The sequence below is a fragment of the Microtus oregoni genome, unplaced genomic scaffold, assembly GCF_018167655.1.
Source record: "Microtus oregoni isolate MIOR12 unplaced genomic scaffold, Mior012 000012F_ref0000307, whole genome shotgun sequence".
NCBI classification, from domain to species: domain Eukaryota; kingdom Metazoa; phylum Chordata; class Mammalia; order Rodentia; family Cricetidae; genus Microtus; species Microtus oregoni.
In genome coordinates this window covers 35443725-35466248 of record NW_024543071.1, presented here as the reverse complement: position 1 = coordinate 35466248, position 22524 = coordinate 35443725, and the positions used below count along the sequence as shown (strand labels likewise).

Here is a 22524-nt window from a genome sequence, read left to right as displayed (position 1 = left end):
TGGCCTGCCTTGGGTCCCCTCCACTGAATGTTGGGAATCATTGAATAGATGAGAAGCAGAGGGCCAGCTGCATCTTGTGGCTGCACCCTCAGCTCCATGACAGTTTAATCCTTTGGGTTATGGTAGGTTTTTCCTCCTTGCCTGCAGTAATCTATGCATTTATTAAGTATGTATGAATTTGCGTGTATGCACATGTCTGTGTTAGTACCATGCACACATGTGGAGGACGGAGGTCAACTGAAGCCATGTACCTTGTTTTGGAACAGTGCCCCTCTCAGAGACCCCGGATTCACTGATGGGGCTAAGCGGGCTGGTCAGCAAGTCCCAGGGGCCCTTTCAGCTCCACTTCCCCAGTGCTGGGATTACAAACTCCACCACCATGCCTGGTTTCTCAACGTGGATTCCCAGGATCAAACCTCAGCCTTCATGTTTGTGTGGTAAATGCTTTGTGGACTAAGATCACTTCAGCCCAGTTTTCAATTTTTAAAAAGACATCTCAGGTCCATGTTGCAGATGCTGTCTCTGTAAAGACACCTGCCTATGAAAGCACAGAGACAACAGCACCCAGTTCTTGGGTGCCCAGTACAGGCCACAAAGCCAGGTCCTGGGTACACAGTACAGTTCACAAAGCAAACACAGGTGTTTTAAGATAGTTCCTTTTGACACTTAGCTAGGCTCCGATGTTTTCACACCTGGAGTAACATTCAGAAGCTACTCTTACCGTGTCAATTCAGGCACAATGGCAGGTCACTTTGGCTCTTCATGAAGCTTTTACAATAAATTCTTCAAAGAATGAAGAGTGGGAAGATTTGTTCCTCCCTTAGAGCCCTTTTCCTTTTCCTGAGATTGTTGTCAGGCACACATGATGTAAGACATTCTAAGAAATCAGGGTCGCTCGGGGAGAAACGAGACAGTTCTAACAAACCTCGGTAGAAATGAAGAGACAGATCCGGGGACAGGCTGGGAGGTAACACACTTTTTTTCACAGAGCTGTCATACACAGTGTGACTGTCCTCAGAAGCAGGCATGGGAAACCAGACACCCAACTACAGAAGAAAGCGGGGGTCTTGGCCCGATAGCTTTAATGTCTTTGAATCAAGTGCCTTTTCCAGAATAAGCCAAGGAAGACAAGTCCAGTTTGGTATTTAAGGCTTCAGTCAGCTCTCTGGCCAGTAGCTCATGCAGGGACATGCCGTCATGGGAGTACACCCAGTTCTTCCCAGTCCAGTCATAGCGCTTAGGGCCACTGCAAAACAGAACAAATGCGTGTTAAGTCTGTGCAGACCCTATTTAGGAGAGCCATGGTGTCTGGGCTACATCCTGAGCGCTGGGACCAAAGGTACACACTACCACCACTCGGCTTATCTCTCTCTGAACATAAAGTTGTTTTTTTTTTTTTTTTCTGAGTCAGGGTTTCTCTGTAGTTTTAGAGCCTGTCCTAGAACTATCTCTTACAGATCAGGCTGGCCTTGAACTCGTAGAGATCTGCCTGCCTCTGCCTCCCAAGTGCTGGGATTAAAGGCATGTGCCACCACCGCCCGGCTGAACATAGAGTCTTATTCTATATCTTAGATCTGGATATAGGTGGCCTGGACCTTATTTATAGAGCCAAAGCTGGCCTTTAACTTGTAGCAACTCTCCTGACTCAGACTCCTAAGTATTAGGATTAAGGCAACCACATTTTCTTGCGGGATATTTGATCATACTGTGTGAAAGGTACATTCTAATTGATTTAATAAAGAGCTGAATGGCCAATAGCTAGGCAGGAGAGGATAGGCGGGACTTCCTGGTAGAGATAGGAACTCTGGGAAGAGAAGTGGGATTTGCCAACAAGATGCAGAGTAAGTCAGAGTACAGTATGGAGGAGAGGTAATGAGCCATGTGGCAGAGTGTAGATTAATATAAATGGGTTAATAATGTAAGTTATAAGAGCTATCTGGGGACAACCTTAAGCTAAGGCCAAGCTTTCATACTTACTAAGAAGTCTGTGTCATTATTTGGGAGCTGGCGGTACAAAGAAAGTCCGACTACAACATCTGGCTGGACTGGATCTTAAAGATCCCACTGGGGCCCATGATTAAAAGCTCAGTGGCCAGTCCATGACTCTATTGAAGGTGGTGGGACCTTCATAAGGTCGGGACTAGTGGTGGTTTGTTAGGTCACTGGCAGTGTGATTGGGATCCTATTCCATTTCCCTGTTTCCAGTTGCCAGGGGAGCAGCTTCCTTCCACCATACATCCCATGCCCTGTTCTGTTTTACTATAGGCCCAAAGATGGTGTGAACCAAAACAAATGCCCATCTTTTCAATGGAGAGCTAACAGGATCCACAGAGCTGCCTGCCACGCAGAGACTGACCGACCGCAGCTTTACAGGGGCATGCAGCGAGGTGAACTTCTGATTTCCTCTGTTAGCACCTTCCTAAGGGCAACTGTGCAATCTGCCCTCTGGGAACACTGCAGAGCCTGGCCCCTGTGAGTCTCCTGCAGCTCACTTCCTACCTCTCAGGACACCTGTTATCTTACAGCAATGTTTGGAATATGAGGGTCATTTTGTGCCACTCATGATTTGATCCCAACCTACACTACTGTGTCACTACTAACTCTGTCTAGGTCCAAGACACCCCTATTACCCTGAAAGAAGTCCAAGTACCTACTAACTAGTTACCCTTGCCTCTCCTAGCCTTGGCTATACTTGTGCTATTATTAAAAACTTCGCTGGGCATGGTGGTGCAGGCCTTTAATCCCAGAAGTTGGTAGACAGAGGCTAGAATGGTTTACAGAGTGAGTTCCAGGCCAGTCAGGGATACAAAATAAGACCCTGCCTCAAAAACCAAACAAACCAAACTTACTTCTTTCCATGGGGTCTCATATATCATGTAGCCTCTTGAACATCTCATGTAGCCAAGGATAACCCTGAACTTGCCTATATCTCTCAAGTGCTGGGATTCCTGGCATGTTCCATAATTTCTAGCTAAACACATTTTTCCTTATGAAAAATCAAATCTGTAAAATCAAGAGCTTCGTCAGTGCATCCCCATACACCACCATGATCTGTTGCTGTGTCTACTCTATTCTCCAGGCCATAAAGAAGAAGAATTTGGAACATGGTTTTATGTGACATCCTAATACTGTCAGCTTTAAGAGGTGTGATTTAGATCACTGGGGATGTGTCCACAAGGGAATGCGGGACCCTGTCTAATCTTTCTGGGTTTCCCATCATGAGGTAGGACATTGTTCCTATGCATACTCCTACCACGGTATGCCACTGTATAAAAAGCCAAACTGATGTCCTTCACATGCCTTCAATCTTGGACTTTGAGCTTCCAAAACCATGAGACAAATAATCCTTTCCCATTTTATGAGTAACCGGCTCAGTTGCTTAGTTGTAGCAACATGAATCTGGTTACCACACAGTATTGTGGACAAAGCTGTAGCTGTTTCCCCTCACCATGATTTGTTACTCCAGGCTGACATGACCCATGTCTCAAATTCTACCTCCTCATGGCCTGGAGAACAGAGCAGAGAGAGCAACAGACCATGATGGTGTATGGGGACGCCCTGATGAAGGCAACAGAGAACCCTGAGAGTTCACGATCTGGGACCCCAAAGTCTACCTAGAACACTCAAGAGAGAACTTTCAAAGACAGGCTAGAAGAGTGGGGATCTAGCTCAGTGGTAGAGGGCTTGTCCTGTCCCAGAATGTGCGATTCATTGTTAGACCCCCAGCACCACGAAAACCAGAAGAAGACTGAGGTGGGAAGGCAGCCTCCTGGGGTGGAGGGAAAGATGTGAAGTGTCTTATGTAGGTACAAATGTATGGAGCCTTTTAATATTGGCAAGGAAATGTTGGAATTTAAACATGCGCCAACAGTACAGAAAAAAAGGGCCAAAAAATGGGCAGAGCTTCTGCTTAAAGAACAGAAACCTCTGAACACAAACTACCTGGGCCACATTAAAGCAAAACAGAACCAGCAGCTGGGCACTGGTTGTGCAACCTTTAATCTAGCACTCGGGAGCAGAGGAAGGCGAACCTCTGTGAGTTTGAGAACAGCCTGGTCTACAGAGCAAGTTCTAAAATAGCCAGGGTTACACAGAGAATCCCTGTCTCCTCTTCCTCCTCCCCCAAGACAAACAAAAACAAAAACACAAGAAACAAAACCAGAGGAAAGCAATATTGTAAGATGATTGTTATTAGGTGTTTCTATAGTTGAATAACAATGACATTAGGTGTTTCTATAGTTGAGTAACAACGATGATTTTTCATGTTCCTTTGGTCCTGGCGTTCCCACAGCATTCTTCTACCCTAGCCTATGATCCTATGGCAAAGTGGCCAGAAAACACCACTCTCTCCATAGGACCTCAGCAGTTTCCTGCTGAGGTAAGAAATTATAACCATGGCCCAGTGAAAGATATTCTGGTTAATATGAAATTACTTCTGAGGGAGGGGGCTGGAGAGCTGGCTCAGTGGTTCAGAACAAGCTGCTCTTCCAGAGGACTGGTTTGACTTCTTGTACCACACTGGGCTGCTTGTGACTTCAGTTCCGGGGAACCTGACTCCCTCTTCTGGCTGTGGGCATGGGCACTCACCCACACCTACACCCATCAACACATAAATAAAAATACCCCCACCCTTCTCCATCCCCCTTGAAAGCAACACAGCACCGTGAGGAAGGACCACTTAGGAGATTTCCCCTCCACGTCCCTCATATAAAGCGCAGGTTTAAAAAAGTGTTTACTTGGAGTCTCTGTAAGTGATTAATTTCCCCATGGTGTATGTGAGCTGCCTGACACGAGTGCCGGGATTTGAACTCTAGTGCTTGTGCTTAAGTAGCAAGTGCTTGCAACCACTGAGCCACCTCTCCAGCCTCCTCGATATGGTTTTTGCTTGCTCGTGTGTTTACTGTGGTGCTGGGAATCCAACCTAGAGCCTTCTCTCATACGCTAGGCCAGTTCTTTGCCTACCCTGAGCCATACCCTGGCACATTTTCAGTTTTTTAAACTGCCAATACCATTAGGCTTTCAAAGAATTACACACTGGTTCTAGCTGAGCTTTCCCACTTTGCCTTCAAAATGTCTTCTTTAGTAGTGCTGCTGAGTTTCAACAAGGTTAGTGTGAAGGCTCTGGGCGAGCATCTGTGCGTGAGCATCTCCGCGCGAGCATCTCTGTGAAGCATCTCCGCGAGAGCATCTCTGTGAGAACATCTGTGCGCGAGCATCTCTGTGAGAACATCTGTGCGCGAGCATCTCTGTGAGAACATCTGTGCGCGAGCATCTCTGTGAGAACATCTCCGCGCGAGCATCTCTGTGAGAACATGTCCGCGCGAGCATCTCTGTGAGAGCATCTCCGCGCGAGCATCTCTGTGAGAGCATCTCTGCGAGAGCATCTCTGCGAGAGCATCTGTGCGTGAGCATCTCTGCGAGAACATCTGTGCGCGAGCATCTCTGTGCGAGCATCTCTGTGTGAGCATCTGTGCGCGAGCATCTCTGCGAGAGCATCTGTGCGCGAGCATCTCTGCGTGAGCATCTGTGCGCAAGCATCTCTGTGTGAGCATCTGTGCGCAAGCATCTTTGTGTGAGCATCTGTGCGCAAGCATCTGTGCACTAGCATCTCTGTGAGAGCATCTCTGCAGAACCATCTCCGAGCAAGCATCTCTCAGCCCTTTTCAGAACACTGCAGCAGGCAGCTGTATGCTTACTAGTAAGCTCTCGGTTCTGAGACCTGGGCTGCCTGCAGTGCACCCCACTGTTCCTTCAACTTTAGGCACATCCATGGGGCAGGCAGGAAGATGGGGACCCTGGAGCTGCTGCTAGAAAGTCACTGTCCCCACTGCCACAAAGTCTGGATCTAACTCTGACAACAGAATTACTGAGACCTTCAAAACTGGCTGGGAGTTAAAGTTTAACTAACTTTGAGGACAAAGTGCACGTTTTTCAGATGCTACAAAATAGAAAGTTCCTCCCTCTCTTTTTCCCTCCTTCCCTTCCGCTTTGGGAATGGAATCAGGATCGCCAAACAAGCATTCTTATTACTGAGATATACACCCCAGCCTTCAAAGTAGCTTTTTAATTAACTTTTTTTATAAAAAAAAAAAAGTGCCGCCGTATGTAACAAAAGTAGCTTATGGATAGCCCTGGCTGTCCTGGAACTCACTATATAGACCAGGTTGGCTTATTTGCTTTTGTGACAGGGTCTTACATGATAGCCCAGTCTAGCCTTAGACTGGGCTAGGCACTTTGAGCTACTCCCTCTACTTCCTGAGTGCTGAATTACGGATGTATAACACTATAACTGGCAAAAGTATCTCTTTCAAAGGCAAGTCAAGTGGTTTTTCTTTTCTGGGCAATGACATAACAGAGAAAAACCGTCTGGGCGAAGTTCCGAATAGTTCCCTATTTCCGGTCTTGTCACCATCCTGATGCCTGAGGACAGCAACCAAGTTATCAATGGGGAGAAACATTCAACTGGAAGGGAGCCTTCCTACTGGGGCAGACAGTTATAAATTCAGGGCAAAGCCAGTGATGGACAGCCTTTCAAGTGGTCCCCAATGCGTATTTCCAAAGAGTCCACCCCTAACAGACATTGACTTCCCAACATACCTGGAGGGAGAAGATAACCAGATTTGCTTGTTTGGAGTCTGCTTGTTGATCACGTAGGTCCCTAGATCCCCGCCCAGTTTAATGGTTAGCACGCCGCCCTAGGGTGTCAGGGGGAAGAAAGTGTGAAGAAAATAAACGAGGTTAGTTAGCACAAGAACAAATATATAAAAATATTTTTCATGTCTCAATGCCTTTCATGTATCCAAGGATGTAACACACACCATAACAAACAAGGGATCTGGGGATGCCATGCTCTGGCAATGTGTTCAGGAACTGGGAAGCCCCCCCGTTCAATTCTTGGAACCAAAACCAAACAAAAATTAGGGCTCACAATTAGGAATGTGTGTGGTAAAGACATTATCATCAGGATCAGAGTGGATTGTTTTACTTTTACTTATAGACATAAGTTGTTGCCCTCGGAGGCCAAAGACACACAGGACCCCCAGCAGCTGGAGTTAAAGGTACCCGTGAGCCACCTGATGTGCTGTGGGTGCTGGGTTACAAACCCTGGTTCTCATGAGAGAGTAGCAAGCTCTTAGCCACTGAGCCGCCTCTGAGGCCACCACAGTGGGTTAGGTATAACACTTGAAGCTCACACTGCTTTCTCTCTGCCTGTGTGGTCGGCAAGGAAAGAAAGGTTAAGACTTGCCTGAGAACTCAGCAATGGTAAACCGGACCGCTAGCTTTCTGCCCTCCACCGCCAATCAGAACACATGCAAACGCAGACTAAACTGTAATGGTGTCTGCCCAGGTATCATACCTGACAAGTCCATTAGGAAAACACAGAAGGAAAGCGGGAGTGGTGGCAAAAATCTCTAACGTCAGTGCTTGGGAGGCTGAGGGGAGGGGGGGCTTGCGAGTTTGAGGCTAGCAGGCTGCACAATAAAATGCAAAAGAGAAAAAGGCAAGAGAAGAAAGTAATCAATACTCTGCCTCTTTTGTCTTAGAAGAGCAGGCGGGGACAGCCCTAGCCTATTTGTGTTATTCAGACATCTTCCCAGGCATCCAGCAAATGTTCAGAGAATCCACCAGACTTCATTTACCCCTGAAAAGCCTTGCATCCTCAAAAGACTGGCCAGTCCATTTTGTTCAAGAGATGAACATTTAAATTTGAAAACACCCAACAAAGGAGCTCTCTACTCTCCAGGCCTTAGTCTCTTTAGAACAGAAACAACGGCCGAGCACTAAGTACTCTCAAAGTTCCCTATGCTGCTTGGGGCTGGTAAGCAGGTGGGAGCCCACTGCACCAACCAGCGCTTGCTCCCTACTTTGCCCAGTGCTCATCCAATCAGGAGTCTTGACGTGGTTCTCACAACACACCCTTACAAACACAGGCAGCCATTTAAATAAATGCTAGAGGCTGGCTCCATAATAATGTAACCAATAGGTATGGGAGGGGCATGCTAGTGATATCTCTCTCTCTCTCTCTCTCTCTCTCTCTCTCTCTGTCTCTCTCTCTCTCTCTGAGATAGAGTTTCACTAGGCAGCCCAGGCAGGCAACAAACTTGTAATACCCGGGCCTCAGTCTCCCAAGTGCCAGGATGATAGGCATGTGCCACTATGTCCAGCTTCTCTCTCTCTCCTAAAATAACATGTGTCTTTTTTTCTTTAAAGATTTATTTATGAGTGCTCTATCTGCATGTATAATTTTATACCAGAAGAAAGCATCAGATCCCACCACAGCTCTCAGACCCATAAAATAATATGTGTTTTTCCCCTGATTAAAACAAAATAACAAAGCTGGGCAATGGTGGCACATGCCTTTAATCCCAGCACTCAGAAACTCTGTGAGTTCGAGGCCAGTCTAATCTATAAAGCAAATTCCAGGGCAGGCCCCAAAGCTACTGAGAAACCCCATCTCGAAAAACTAAAAACCAAGCCAAACCAAACCAAAACAACCCAAACAAACAAAATAACAAACAAACAAAAAATAAGGACCAAATCTGTGGCTCAGTTGGGAGAGTGCTTGGCTATGATGTACAAAGCTCTGGGCCCCATCCCAAGGTGCTTCAGGCTTTGTAATCTCAAGTCTCAGAAGATTGAAGATCAGAAATTCAAGGTCACCCTTGGCTACACTCCAGTTTGAAGTCAGCTTGGGCAACATGAAACCCACCTAAAAACAAAAACAAGAAAAACCACAGAGTGGTAGTAACACACACCTTTAATCCAGCACTTGGGAGGCAGGGACAGGCAAATCTCTCTGAGGTTTTTTTTTTTTTTTTTTTTTGGTTTTTCGAGACAGGGTTTCTCTGTGGTTTTGGAGCCTGTCCTGGAACTAGCTCTTGTAGACCAGGCTGATCTCGAACTCACAGAGATCCGCCTGCCTCTGCCTCCCGAGTGCTGGGATTAAAGGCGTGCACCACCACCGCCCAGCAAATCTCTGTGAGTTTGAGGCCAGCCTGGTCTACAAAGCGAGTTCCAAGACAGTCAGTACTGTTACACAGAAAAGTTCTGTCTTAAAAAACCAAAACCCAACCAACCAACAAACAAACAAGTTATACCAAACCAGTCCCCAGACCAAACCCACAAAAGTTCCCGACAGAGAAGTAGGGGATGCACGTATAATAAACAGAGCAAGGCCCTCAGTAGACACACTAGTTCCCCTACACTTGGATCCTGGTGTAGGCCAGGATCTGTGTCTGAACACTTGTGGGAACTGTTTTCAACTAGACCACAGCTGTGGAGGAAGTCATCACTTTCTCAGTTTTACAAAAGAGGTTCAGGTCAGAATGGCTAAAATAAAAACCACCAATGATAGCCTTTGCTGGAGAGGTTGTGGAGAAAGGGGTACACTCACCCATTGCTGGTGGGAATGCAAACTTGTGCAACCACTCTGGAAAGCAGTGTGGCGGTTTCTCAGGAAATTCGGGATCAACCTACCCCTGGACCCAGCAATACCACTCTTGGGAATATACCCAAGAGATGCCCTATCATACAACAAAAGTATATGCTCAACTATGTTCATAGCAGCATTGTTTGTAATAGCCAGAACCTGGAAACAACCTAGATGCCCTTCAACGGAAGAATGGATGAAGAAAGTATGGAATATATACATATTAGAGTACTACTCAGCAGTAAAAAACAATGACTTCTTGAATTTTGCATGCAAATGGATGGAAATAGAAAACACTATCCTGGGTGAGGTAAGCCAGACCCAAAAAGAGGAACATGGGATGTACTCACTCATATTTGGTTTCTAGCCATAAATAAAGGACATTGAGCCTATAATTAGTGATCCTAGAGAAGCTAAATAAGAAGGTGAACCCAAAGAAAAACATATAGACATCCTCCTGGATATTAACCTTTATCAGGCGATGAAAGGAGACAGAGACAGACAGAGACAGAGTCCCACATTGGAGCACCGGACTACAACCAGAAGGTCCAAATCAGGAACAGGAGAGAGAGCACGAGCAAGGAACTCAGGGCCATGAGGGGTGCACCCACACACTGAGACAATGGGGATATTCTTTCGGGAACTCACCAAGGCCAGCTGGACTGGGTCTGAAAAAGCATGGGATAAAACCGGATTCACTGAACGTAGCGGACAATGAGGACTGCTGAGAAGTCAAGAACAATGGCACTGGGTTTTGATCCTACTGCACGTACTGGCTTTGTGGGAGCCTAGGCAGTTTGGATGTTCACCTTACTAGACCTGGAAGGAGGTGGGAGGTCCTTGGACTCCCCACAGGGCAGGGAACCTGGTCTGCTCTTCGGGCTGATAAGAGAGGGGGAGTTTATTGGGGGAGGGGGAGGGATATGGGAGGCAGTGGCGGGGAAGAGACAGAAACCTTTAATAATAATAAAAAAAAAAAGTTCAGAGCCACAAGACCACAACAAAATATCAGCAACCAGTGGAGTTGATCTCAAGTGCAGAGCTGCTTGTGCTCAAAAATATCGTTCTCCTGGAGTAGGCAACCCCTCACCCTCCTGAATCTTCATCCTTAGCTGGGAGTTTATATACATTCTCTCTTTTATCTTTGGCAAAAACAACATTACGCTTGCCTATAACCAATTCACACAGTACAGCAGTATTGAGTATATTCACACTGTTGCTCTAGGGCCATTCAGAAATCTCTGCACCTGGCAAAACTGAAATTCCCTCCAAACACTGTGTACACTGGATGCTAATTCCCCCATCCCAGCCACCCCTCAGCTCCCGGCTCTTCATCCAAGATTACAGTTTCATGCCTCCCCCTAGGGGCTAACAGACTCAGTAAAACCACACACCTCTGACTCACCTATCCATGGTCGATAAATGCCCCCTGTGTGTTCCACCTTCACGCTGAGGTTTGGTGGCCTAGAAGAAATGCCAAGGGCTGCCTGACTCTCCAGATGGACTTCCGAGTTCACTGTCCTTCCTAGTTAGTCAGGGCCCTGCAGAAGTCGCATCATTTCGGCCTGGCACTCAGCATCTGGTTACCTCCTCAAGGACTCAGCTCAAGGACTTCACACCTGCACCTGGTCACTACTACAGTGAGTGACCATACCAGGGACAGCCCACTCAATCACATCGTCCTCAGTTTACTCCCCAATCTTTGGAGGGATCCCGGAGTGCACATGAACTAAAAAGATGTGCGTTCCCCAAACAACCAAGGGAAAACCAGCCATGGGAGACCCAGCTCCACAGTGCTCTAGCTTTCTTCTGGAATCTTCCTGGGGGCCCCTCTTGCTCCAGGACCTGTGCAGGTGCCTCTGGGAAGGTTATCTGGGGCTTTCCACTTGGCAGAGTTTCTGTAACCTCTCCTGCTTTAACTACTTCGGCACGACTTGCAGGCGAAGGAGACTGTTGTCCCCTCGACCCCATGTCTACTATCTTGAGTCCCTAGGAAGAAGCGACTCAGGTGGCACCTACATGCTTCCGCCCAAACCCAGGATGGATGTAGAAGTATTCATTACATTTTCGGGTGAATGGACCAGTGTGGAAACAGTGACCAAAGGGACCCTGTGGTACTGTCTGCCAAAGCGAAGTGTTCCCAAGGCAGAGATCACAAAGCTCAGGTTCCTTCTTTCAGCCTCCTTACTGTGACTGGACTCTTTCCCCAGGGCCTCCAGCTATTCCAGAGGACAGTGGCAGGACGGAATGCGCCAGCAGCTGTGCTGGCTTACCAGGGGTCTTAAGACATTTAGAACTGTCTCCAAGTTTTCAGCTCCCTACTGTGGTCCGTTAGCCAACGTGTGCACATTTATGGGCAGGGAGGGGACTGTATTACTCACACTTTCCCAGCTGTGACAAATAAAACCTCAAGGGAAGATTTACCCTCGCTTACAGTGTACGGGTGGCTGCTGCGGTGTTTCTGGCCTGTGGCACGGCACAGCACCACACAGCAGAAGGGTGTGGTGGGGGACCTGCTCCTCAAGGCAGCCAGGAAGCAAACTGGAGAGGAGAGAGGCCAGGGATAAGGGATGTCTTTGAAGACGTGACTCCAGAGACCCACTTCTTCCTTCTTCCCAGTCTCCACCCCTCCCAAATTCTCCACTGTTCCCACCCACAACAGTCCTCTGATCACAAATCCATCAGCAAAACAATTCTTCAGTTAGGTTGGGGCCTCAGCTCCAATCACCTCAGTGACACCACCAGCTGGGAGCCTGGCCTTCAACCCAAGTCTCTGTGGGGCACCCAGACCAAACCACAAAGGAGCTAAACAAAATACCCAGCAATGGCTAAGGCGCAGGGACCAATCGGAGGAGAGCCTCACACCAACCAACCAACCAACCAGAGCAGAACCAGACCCAGCTGGCTAGGATTACTGTTCTGTGCCTGTGAAGATTAGCGCTGCCCCTGCAGGAACAAAGACTGTTGTCACCTGGTCATCTGTGGAAACAGGCACACGGGAGATGTCATGTTGAGCCAGGGACCTTCACATGCATGTGACTTCTAGTTAAATAAAATAATAAATTTGAAAGTTTTTTATTTTATTTTTTACCATTTCCCCCTTATCATTTTGACAACCATCTGCCCTACATAATCCTAAGATTTACTCCAAAATGCACACTCATGACATTTCCTGGTATTAATTAATTGCTGTCAAGAGGATTAACCTCCATCTGTATTGAGATGGTGGTGGAGGAGGGGGGAATGGGTAAGAAAAGGAGTAGGGAACATTTTTCTCCCGTGGTAAAAGGCCCAAGCAGACCCTTACTTAGTCTGCCACCTGGTGGCCAGCATGAAAACTTCCCTAGCGCCCAGTGGCTGGGTAAATGCTCATGTAATTCAAAGTTCTCAGCCTATCATGGGGACGATCTGCAAATTCAATTCCTTACCTAGAGCACACGACGCACTAATTAAATCAAAATTTCTAGAAGTTGAACTCAGGGCTACATCAGAATTCCAGGTGAGCCAGGGTGTGGTGGTGCATGTTTAGTTCCGGTGGATCCTCAAGGCCAGCCTGGTCTACACAGCGAGTTCTGGGACAGCCAAGGCTACACAGACAGACCTTGTCTCAAACATGGGCTGCTTCTTATGGTAGAGTGGAGCAAGCTTGGGCCACGTATGGAGGAGTCTGGACTACCAGGACAACTGTCCAAGGTTGGAACCTGGTCCTCTGCTTTTTATTCTTCAATACTAGTGACTGAAGCCAGAGCTTCACCCAGGGTGGGTAAAGAGCTCTTTCCCTAACTGCGCACCACAAGATACCCACCCCAGCCCTGGTAATCTGTGTTTTTTTTTTTTTTTTTTTTTAGAGTAATAATTCTTGGGCATGGCAGTGGTGGTGCACACTTTTAATCCTAGCACTTGGGAGGCAGAAGCAGGTGGATCTCTATGAGTTCGAGGCTAGCTCCCCAGAACTGGCTCCAAAGCTACTGGGAAGCCCTGTCTCAAAAAACCAAAAAAAAAAAAAAAAAAAAAAAAAAACCTTTAAATAATTCTTTAAGATCTGTTTATTATGTATGTACAGTGTTTTGCCTACATGTACGCTTGCATGCTAGAAGAGGGCACCAGATCTCATTATAGATGGTTGTGAGCCAGTGATTGGGTGCTGAGAATTGAACTTAGGACCTCTGGAAAAGCAGCCAGTGCTCTTTTTTTTTTTTTGCTTTCTCAAGACAGGGCTTCTCTGTAGCTTTGGAGTCTGTCCTGGAACTCGCTCTGCAGAGCAGGCAGGCTGCCTTTGCCTCTTGAGTGCTGGGATTAAAGGTATGTGCCACCACCACCCAGCTCGTGCTCTTAAACTCTGAGCCGGCTCTCCAGCCCAGGAATCTGTATTTAAATGCAAGAGGTTCAGGGAGGTAGAGTGACTTGTCCAAAGTCACATGAATCCTAGATTTTTTTTTTAAATATTTATTTATTTATTATGTATACAGTATTCTATCTGTGTGTATGCCTGCAGGCCAGAAGAGGGCACCAGACCTCATTACAGATGGTTGTGAGCCACCATGTGGTTGCTGGGAATTGAACTCAGGACCTTTGGAAGAGCAGGCAATGCTCTTAACCACTGAGCCATCTCTCCAGCCCCATGAATCCTAGTTTTTAAGCCCCAACCACAATCTATGTTACTAGATGGTTATGCCCATTGGAGGTTATTTTATAAACTCCGTATTATTATTTTTTAAATTTACTTGTTATTCTGAATGTGTGTATGAGGAGTGTGTGTCCACTTGCATGCCAAGGTGTGGATTAGTTTCTTCCACCGTATGTGGGTTCTAAGACTTCACCTGAGGTTATCAGGTTAGGAGGGGCAGCAGTATTACCTACTGAGCCCTTCACTAGTATCCTTGTTTTTTTTGAGACTGAGTATCACTATGTAGTCCTGGGTGGTCTGGACCTCACTGTGCAGACCAGGCTAGCCCTGAACATTCAGTGATCCTCCTGTATCTACTCTAGAGTGTAGAGTTATACCTGTGTGCTACCTTGCCTGCCTGGGGGGCATTCTCTTGTTTTAGTTTCAATTGTGTATATGTGATGCTTCTTTTGTTGTTGTTGTTGTTCGTTTAGTTTTTCTTTTTCTTTCTCTTTTTTTGAGACAAGTTCACACTTAGCCTGGGCTCCCTTCAACTTTGCTAAATTACTGAAGATGACCTTGAATTTGTAATCCTCCTGCCTCCACCTCCTGAGTGCTCGGATTATAGGCTGTGCCACTATGCTCAGTTGTAAGCTGTGCTAGGGGCCAAAACCAAGGCTTTGTGTATGCTAGGCAAGCATTCTACCAACTGAACTACATCTCCAGCCTAAGTTACAGGATTTTTTTTTTTGTTTGTTTATTTGTTTGGTTGTCCTGGAACTTGCTCTGCAGACCAGGCTGGCCTGGAACTCAGAGATCGATCTGCTCGCCTCTGCCTCCTGAGTACTAGGATTAAGCACTAAGTTATAGTTTTTAAGAAGGGAACAAAAACTCAAAAAGCCAAAAGGTACCCCAAAAGAGACGTCATAGTCCTCCAGGGTATAGGGCTTGTCTGCAAGGTCTTCAAAGAACTCTGCCAGGGCGTCCAGCGTCTCCTCCGCAAGTCTTTCATAAGCTGTCTCGTCTAGAGAGCTGCAGGAGGAAAGAAACCCACCAGAGCGTTGTCAGCAAACACACAATCACAATAAATACATACAAAACGAAAAAAAAAAAAAAGCCTTCCAGCAGAAGTAAGCAGCTAGCAACACGGAGTGCAGGTGAGACAAAAACCACCAGGGTTCACGACAGCCCTGCTGGGCCAGCCACCCTGATACTCTGAGCCTCTTTTCTGGTTAGTACCAAGATCATGTATCAACTTTTATTTTTGTCTTGTCTTGAGATGGTCTAGATACATCGTCTTTTTTTTTTTTTAAAGATTTATTTATTATGTATACAGTATTGTGTCTGCCTGCAGGCCAGAAGAGGGCACCAGATTTCATTACAGATGGTTGTGAGCCACCATGTGGTTGCTGGGAACTGAACTCAGGACCTTTGGAAGAGCAGGCAGTGCTCTTAACCACTGAGCCATCTCTCCAGCCCTCGATACATAGTCTTAATAGGCTTCAAGCACACAGCAACACTTGGGCTTGCCTCAGACTCATGAGTGTTGACATTACAGTCATGAGCCACAACACTTAGCTTTTCTCATTCATTTACTTTTCGATTATATTTTTATTATTTCTTTTAAACTGAGGATTCAATGTATTTATTTTTTAAATGATTTGTTTATTTTTATTTTATATGCATGATGCTTTGCCTGTGTGTATGTTTGTATGAGGGTGTCAGATTCCTTGGAACTAGAGTTACAGACAGTTGTGAGCTGCCATGTGGGTGCTAGGCATTGAACCTAGGTCCTCTGAAAGAATAGCTATTCAGTTGGAACGTCCAACGAGCTCATTAGTAGGTTCTGGGAGCTGAGGAAGGGAGGGATGGACCCTGACTAATGAAGGCCACAGTCTGGAATCATGAACATTTCCTGGAATTAGACAGTGGTGGCAGCTGTAGAAGCTGGTGAACACTAACACCTCTGATGACTTTTATGGCATTTGAGTTATGAGAATAAACTCCTGCTGCACTGGGAAGTGGCTCAGAGCTAGATATGAATGCACCGCGTATAAGGGCCTGAGTTCTGTCCCCAACAACAAAACAAAAGAAGATACTGCTGTAACAGTCTTCCTTCCGGGGGCTTCTGTGCCTCAGCAAGGGTATGTGCTGCTTATCAGATGGTTCACTAGATGGCTCCATTATCCAAAAGGTTCCCAGGGACCCACAGAAGCTGCTGGTTGCTAATGGTATCTAATCCATCCTTTACCCAGCCTACCCCACTGCTGGGGTAAAACAGGGGACAGGCTATGAGACTGACCAGAATGGTCGGAGCTGTAACTAAAGACAGCGATTTATCTGGTAGACTGTGACGGACATTTCGAGGGTGAATGGAGAGAGTGAAGAAGAAAGGTGGGTTGGGGTGAATGAAGACTTCTAAGGACAGTTGGAATGGTCTTTAAAAACACTTACATTTATTTATTATTCATTAGGGTCTTTATATGCAGACAGCATGGCATGCATGCGGAGGTAGAGAATAACTGTGGATCAGTTCTCTATCTCTGCCTTCCCATGTGTTTCAGAGATCAAACTCAGGTTGCCACGCTTGTACAGTAAGTGCATTTAGCCACTGAGCCATCTTACTGGCCCAGGCGGGATCTTCTTCTGTATGGCGGCTCCGTATCATTTTTTAGGAGGTGCAAAGGTGGGAAATAGTAGGAGACAACTGACCTGCTTGTAAGAGGATGGAAGGAAGGAGGCGGCCGACTCTGGGATTAACAGTTGCCTAAAGATGGAGGAGTCAGAGGGGGAATCTAAGCCTTGGAACACCAAAGGCTTCTGGTGAGCCAAAATGGGGTGTGGATGTGTGTGTGAGGTGAGGCAGGGGGAGTGCAACTCTGCTGCACGAACCAAACTCAGGGCATTATGAGCATCACTGCTGGATACGACCTCGGGGACCCGCCCTTCATGCAGAGAGCTGGGCATGGAGGGGTGCAAAGGAATAAGGCAGCTTCCAAGTAGGGAGACATCGGGGTAAAGGTGTGCATACTGGGCTGAGAGTAAGTAGTCAAGAGCTTCTAGATGTTTCAGAGAAAATCCATTACAAAAAAGGCTGTCCTAAAATAGTCACTGGACCCTTAAAACAGCTTTTGGAAGCAGGGTATTGTTACCAGACAGTGGGCTCTGATGACTGCTTGCCCTCAAGGAGAGCGTGCTTCCCACTGCCTGCCCTCCTTACATCAGAAAGGATGATGGGCAATGGGTTCACCCAAGGCAGAGCTTATCCCAGGTTGCCAAGCAGATAACCACCGTGGCCAAAGGCTGCAATGAAGCTATTCTCTCAGTGGGAGTTATTCTTCTGGTTATCTTGCCTTTTGCCATTATAGGGTGAATGTGAGTGTGTGTGTGCGCGCGCGCATGTGTGTGTGTTAGAGAGAAAGGGGGAGAGAGACAGAAAAAGGAGAAGGAGAAAGAAATACAGACAGACATACACAGGGAACATTCCTATAGCAGGCTTTGAGGTTTCTTTTCCTCAAGCTTCCCTCAGTGTGACAGTGAGCTGCCTTTCTGTTGTCTGCAAGATGTAGGACTCTCAGCTCCAGCACCACGTCTGCCGGCACGCTGCCACGCTCCCCTTCATGATCATAATGGACAGAACCGCTGAACTGTAAGTGAGCCACCCCAGTGAAACATTTTCCCTTCTAAGAGTTGCCGTGGTCACGGTGTCTCTTCCCAGCAATAGAAGAAACTCTAAGCCAGCTTTCCTCAACTAGGACGCTGGAGGAAATAACAAAGCTCTGGGGAAAAAACCCAAACATTCAACAACAGGGATGAACAACAGGAAGTCTGGGATACCCACACAGAAACACTAGTCACTAAAAGATGCTCAGTGCCGTGGAACGGTGTCACTAAGGGTCATTCCCAGGCAGAAGACAGTTTCTACATAGGGAGAGACGCCTGAGCTGCACGGTGTTTTCATCTCACCTTGGATTGTTCAAAGTTCCCGAGTTCCTCAAATGCACCATGCGGACACTCTGCTTTTTGATGTTCAGAATCTGATTGAGGTAGTGGAGGTTCAAATTCTAAAAGGCAAAGTTAAGAACATTAGTGACCGCATCTCCGTCTACTCTAGTCCAGCAATACAGAATCTACAGACTGGCACTTCTAGATTCACAAGTAGTCACAAGATAGCACCCCAGGGACAGTCCTTAAGATTTGTCCCCCATCAACCCCTAGTGTTTTCCTATGGATCTTCCCAGCCTCTCTGCTAAGCCTGTGCTATCTGATAGGATAGTCATGAGACACAGGGAGCTCTCTATGAAGCCTTGGCTGGCCTGGAACCCTGTAGACCAGGCTGGCCTTAAATTTACAGAGATCCACCTGTCTCTCTGCCTCCCAAATGCTGGGATTAAAGGTGTGCACCACCACTGCCTGGCTATGGAGCTCTCTGAATTTATTGAGATAAAACAGAATTTGGTCCTCAGCTGTGCTGGAGACATCTCAAGTGGCTATGGCTGTATAGCACCAGACAGATCATCTCCCCCATGATGGTGCTGCGGCAAGTGCTCAGATTTGGTGGCTCACCAGAGACAGGGTAGCATCCCAGGATCCCTAGAATTTGACTTTTAAAAAAAGCACCAAAAAAAAAAAATGGTAAGAGGCAGAATTCTGCTTAAGTTTCAAACAAGAGCTGACTCGCTGCATTTGACATACCACACCAGCAAGGTGTGACCTGTTGATTTTTCTTTGTTCCTAACTGCTGGGCACTGGGCAAGGGGATGTGTGTTGATTATGACCAGATGAGATTGAGTCGAGAGCCAGAGAAAAGTGGTGTAGTCTTAGCTGATGTGGCAGGTGTGTGAGGGTGGGATGGGGTGGGGAGAGGTGATGGAGGGAGGCAGAGGTGGCCACAGGGGCCCTGAAATACTCATCATGACTTCATTCTGGCAAGACAAGAAGTCTTAATGTTAAGACTTACTGCCTCAAAATGCCACTCTGGTTGCTATCAAAGGGTCAGAGATAGTTACCGCTCTTTTGAGCGTTGACTGTGGTGAGCTCAGAAAAGAAGACAAGGGCTCAGGGCTGGAAATGAGCAGAGGTAGGACGCGGGAGGCAGCATGTTTCGAAGTAGTGACGACAGCATTGATAACCACCTCTCCAGCTACCTCATGTCCTACAGTATTCTCTACCTGCCAGGCACTGCTCGGTCTTTAGTTGACCGGACATGGAGTCCTCATTATAACCCCATGAGGGAAGGACTTCATTGACAGCAGCCATTTAAAAAAATACTTATTTTTTATTTTGTATGTGCACCTAAGTAGATGGGTGTACGCAACATGTGTACAGGTACCTTGGAGGAGAAGAGGTCATCTGATCTCCTTTAACTGGAGATATAGAAAGCTGTAAGCTGCCTTCTATGGGTGCTGGGAATCAAACTCAGGTCCTTTCTAAGAATAGCAAGTGTTCTTGAATGCTGAGCCATCTCTCCAGCCCCTACTCCGTCATCATCAAGAGGGGGTAGCCCTGTAAATGCTGCACTTGTTCCTAGGGACTCGGGTTGGGAGCCTGCAAGTTTCAGGGTCATGATCATCAAAGGGTTGATGCCCAATCTTGTTTGGCATGTGTTTCTGTTTAAAGACATTTTATTTAACATATATTATTGATTTATTGATATTGAACTTGAAGCAATAGCGCTTGCAACTCATGCTGGAGTGGAACAGAGCTGACACATGTTCTTTGTAAAGCATGTCACAGTCTCACTGTGTTTACTGTGGCTCTAGGCTTGGGGACCACTTTCAACCAACAAAATCGCCAAGAAGTACATAAAAGTGAAAAAAACCGCATCACTGAACAGACAACGTCTGCTCACACCGAGACAGTGAGAGCAAGTAGGGCAACGTCTCATGGGGCCACTGGGAACACCCTCCATGACTCTGGAGCATTTTGTCGCTCTGCAGCCTTCCCGATGACTGCCAGAGCACCATGGCAGATAACTAGGGACAAGAAACGTTAGTGAGCCAGTGAGGACCGAATCTGAGGATAAAGACGGACTGTATTCGTGTTTTACAGGCGAGGAAACTGAGATGCCAAAGAGGAAGTTGCTCAGGCTCACAAGGATGCAGGGATTCAAAGTGCACAACTTGGAACTGGGGCCCAGCTGCCAGGAGTCAGGCAAAGGAAGAAAGACCTCGCTGGGAAGCAGAACAGGGCTGAAAACATTCGGGACAGTATTTGAGAAAGCGGGATGGATGGATGGTGTGTGTGTGTGTGTGTGTGTGTATGTGTGTGTGTGTGTGTGTGTGTGTGTGTAGGTGTCCCAGGTCCTGCCCTTCAAATCCTAGCTGTCTCTCTCATGCCGTCTCACTTCTGCTTGTTTTGAAATTTTCTTTCAGTATTAAGAAATGAAGCCAGGACCTCTCGAACGCTAAGTGACGACCTCACTACTGACCTACACGACGAGCCCTGTTTTGTTTTTATTTTTAAAGACAGACTCTCATGTATCCCAGGCTGGGTTTGAACCCGCAGACAGTACTAATCGGCACCTATTCCACCTTTTCCACAGCTCTTCTTTTTCCTGGAATGCTTCCCCAGCCCCCTCCTTTGGCAACTATCTCGTCCCTCTATGAGAAGCCCTCCTTAACCCCACCGCTATTCTTTGAGCGTTCTCTTTTCAGGCCGTGGAGTAATCGATTCTGTTCTTTGCATGGTCAAGGAACTGAGAAGTTATCATAAGTGCTAAAGCCTTTGCGAAAAACAGTTTAACATTCGCGCCAAAATCGCAAAATGGGTGTTAACCCTTTACAAAGCCAAGCCCTGCCCCAGAGGGCCAAGATCCCAAAGGTCACAGGGCTCTTCAGAGCCGCGGACTCAGATTGTGGAACCGAGGTCCTGACATTTTCCAAAAGCCGGTGTCTAGGTCCTGCTGGCACACACGTGACCCCAGCACTCGAGAGGAGGATCACAAGCTTGAACCCAGCTTGGGGTACGCATCCAATTCTAGTCTAGCCAGTGCTAGAGTGGGACAAACAAACAACAGAAAGCCGTACTCCAAGCTTTCCACACCTGCTAGTCCCACGCCACGAAAAAGGGAACTGATTCGTGGAAGCCCAGGCTTCCATGATTCTGCGTGCTACCTTCGGAGTACACGCAGTAATAAACACGCCTGACTGCACACGCCGTACATCGAGTGCTAATGACTGAAACTGAAGTCTTCATAAAGGTACCGACCAGTGCTAAGACTGCACAGACCCACTCATCGTTACGGCCGTCCTCCCACGCAAGGACCGAAGTCCGCGCAAACGCCGCGTGTGGCCAGGCGCATGCGCACACAGCGCGCCCTGCGCATAGGGGCGGGCACGGCCTGCGCTAGGGAGTGCGGCCGGCGTACTCACTGAGTGGCGGAAGGCGGAGGCCGAGCTGATCGTGACCTGCAGGCCTCGGTGGCCGCACGCTCCGATAGGCTCCCTCCAGCGCGGGATCCCGACCGAGACCGAGGCCCGGGACGCCGTCCGGGACGGCAGGCCCGCGACTGCGCGCCGTCCGAGCGCCCACATACCGCTGTTCTGCGGCCGCTCCGCCCCTGCGCGAGGGCCCGATGGCGCCACCTGGTGGCCGTGCCCTGCAAGCGCCGCGGCTCGGCTCCCGCGCGCAGGTCCGCCGTGAGGACGAAGTGCCCAGCACTGTGCGCACGCTTCACCAGAACCCAGAGCCTGCTTGCACTGTGCCACACATGGCACGCATCCCTTGGGCGACACTAGTGTATCAACACTGACCTCCGCGAGTTTATTCACTAACCATTTTACCGAGTGCCAGTGGGCGATTCTGAAGATAACGCGGATGAACAAGATAGCCTTGCTTTCAAAAAATAAAACTTAGTTCTAACAGCTCCAACCGCCTGATAATTTCAAATTCTACATCTCGTAGGCAATAGAAGTGCCAGGCTGACTGGGTGGAGAAGGGCCTTGTGTAGCCCCACGCCCAGCTGAGGAGCCATTGGCTGCGGATGGCTACCGGATGAGGGAAGGTCAGTTGTCTTCTGGGATGTGACCTTTGATAGGTAGGACCGTCCACCTGAGCAAGGACATCTACAGCTAATTTTCCGACAGAATTGGAGGCCCGGACATTTTAAGTGACACACCCCTGATTGAAGGGGAACTAGAACCCGGGCCTTCTGATTTCTGACCAAGGGCTCTTACATCTTAGAAAAGGAGATTTCCTCAGTTGCAATAGTGTAGCTCTGACTGATTGGGCTGAAACCGTGTGCCCGTCCACTGAAGCTAATGTTCTGGACAAGATGGCAGCAACATTACCGGCCAGGGACATGGTCTATTTTGTGCGGCTGCACTGCCTGAATCTAGTGAGTTTATAAAGAACAGAAAAGAATCCTGGGGGTGGGGGCAAAGAGAAGAATGCTGTTCCTCACACAACGCAAAGGGCTCCTCCTCCAAGCCCTTCATATAGCAAGAGTGGAGCCCTCATGACCCAGACCCATCCAAAGGCAGCATCT

The 22524-nt window shown here is 47.7% G+C and overlaps 1 protein-coding gene across 1 annotated transcript; it reads right to left on the bottom strand.

Moving 5' to 3' along the window:
* Positions 1–1047: 1047 nt before the first annotated feature.
* Fxn (frataxin) lies at positions 1048–21606 on the bottom strand. Its single transcript, XM_041661723.1, has 5 exons — positions 21410–21606; positions 18003–18100; positions 14948–15068; positions 6598–6695; positions 1048–1246 (listed from the first exon to the last, which is right to left on the bottom strand). The coding sequence occupies exons 1-5, from the start codon at positions 21569–21571 to the stop codon at positions 1096–1098; spliced, it is 630 nt and encodes a 209-aa protein (XP_041517657.1). The 5' UTR covers positions 21572–21606; the 3' UTR covers positions 1048–1095.
* Positions 21607–22524: the final 918 nt, after the last annotated feature.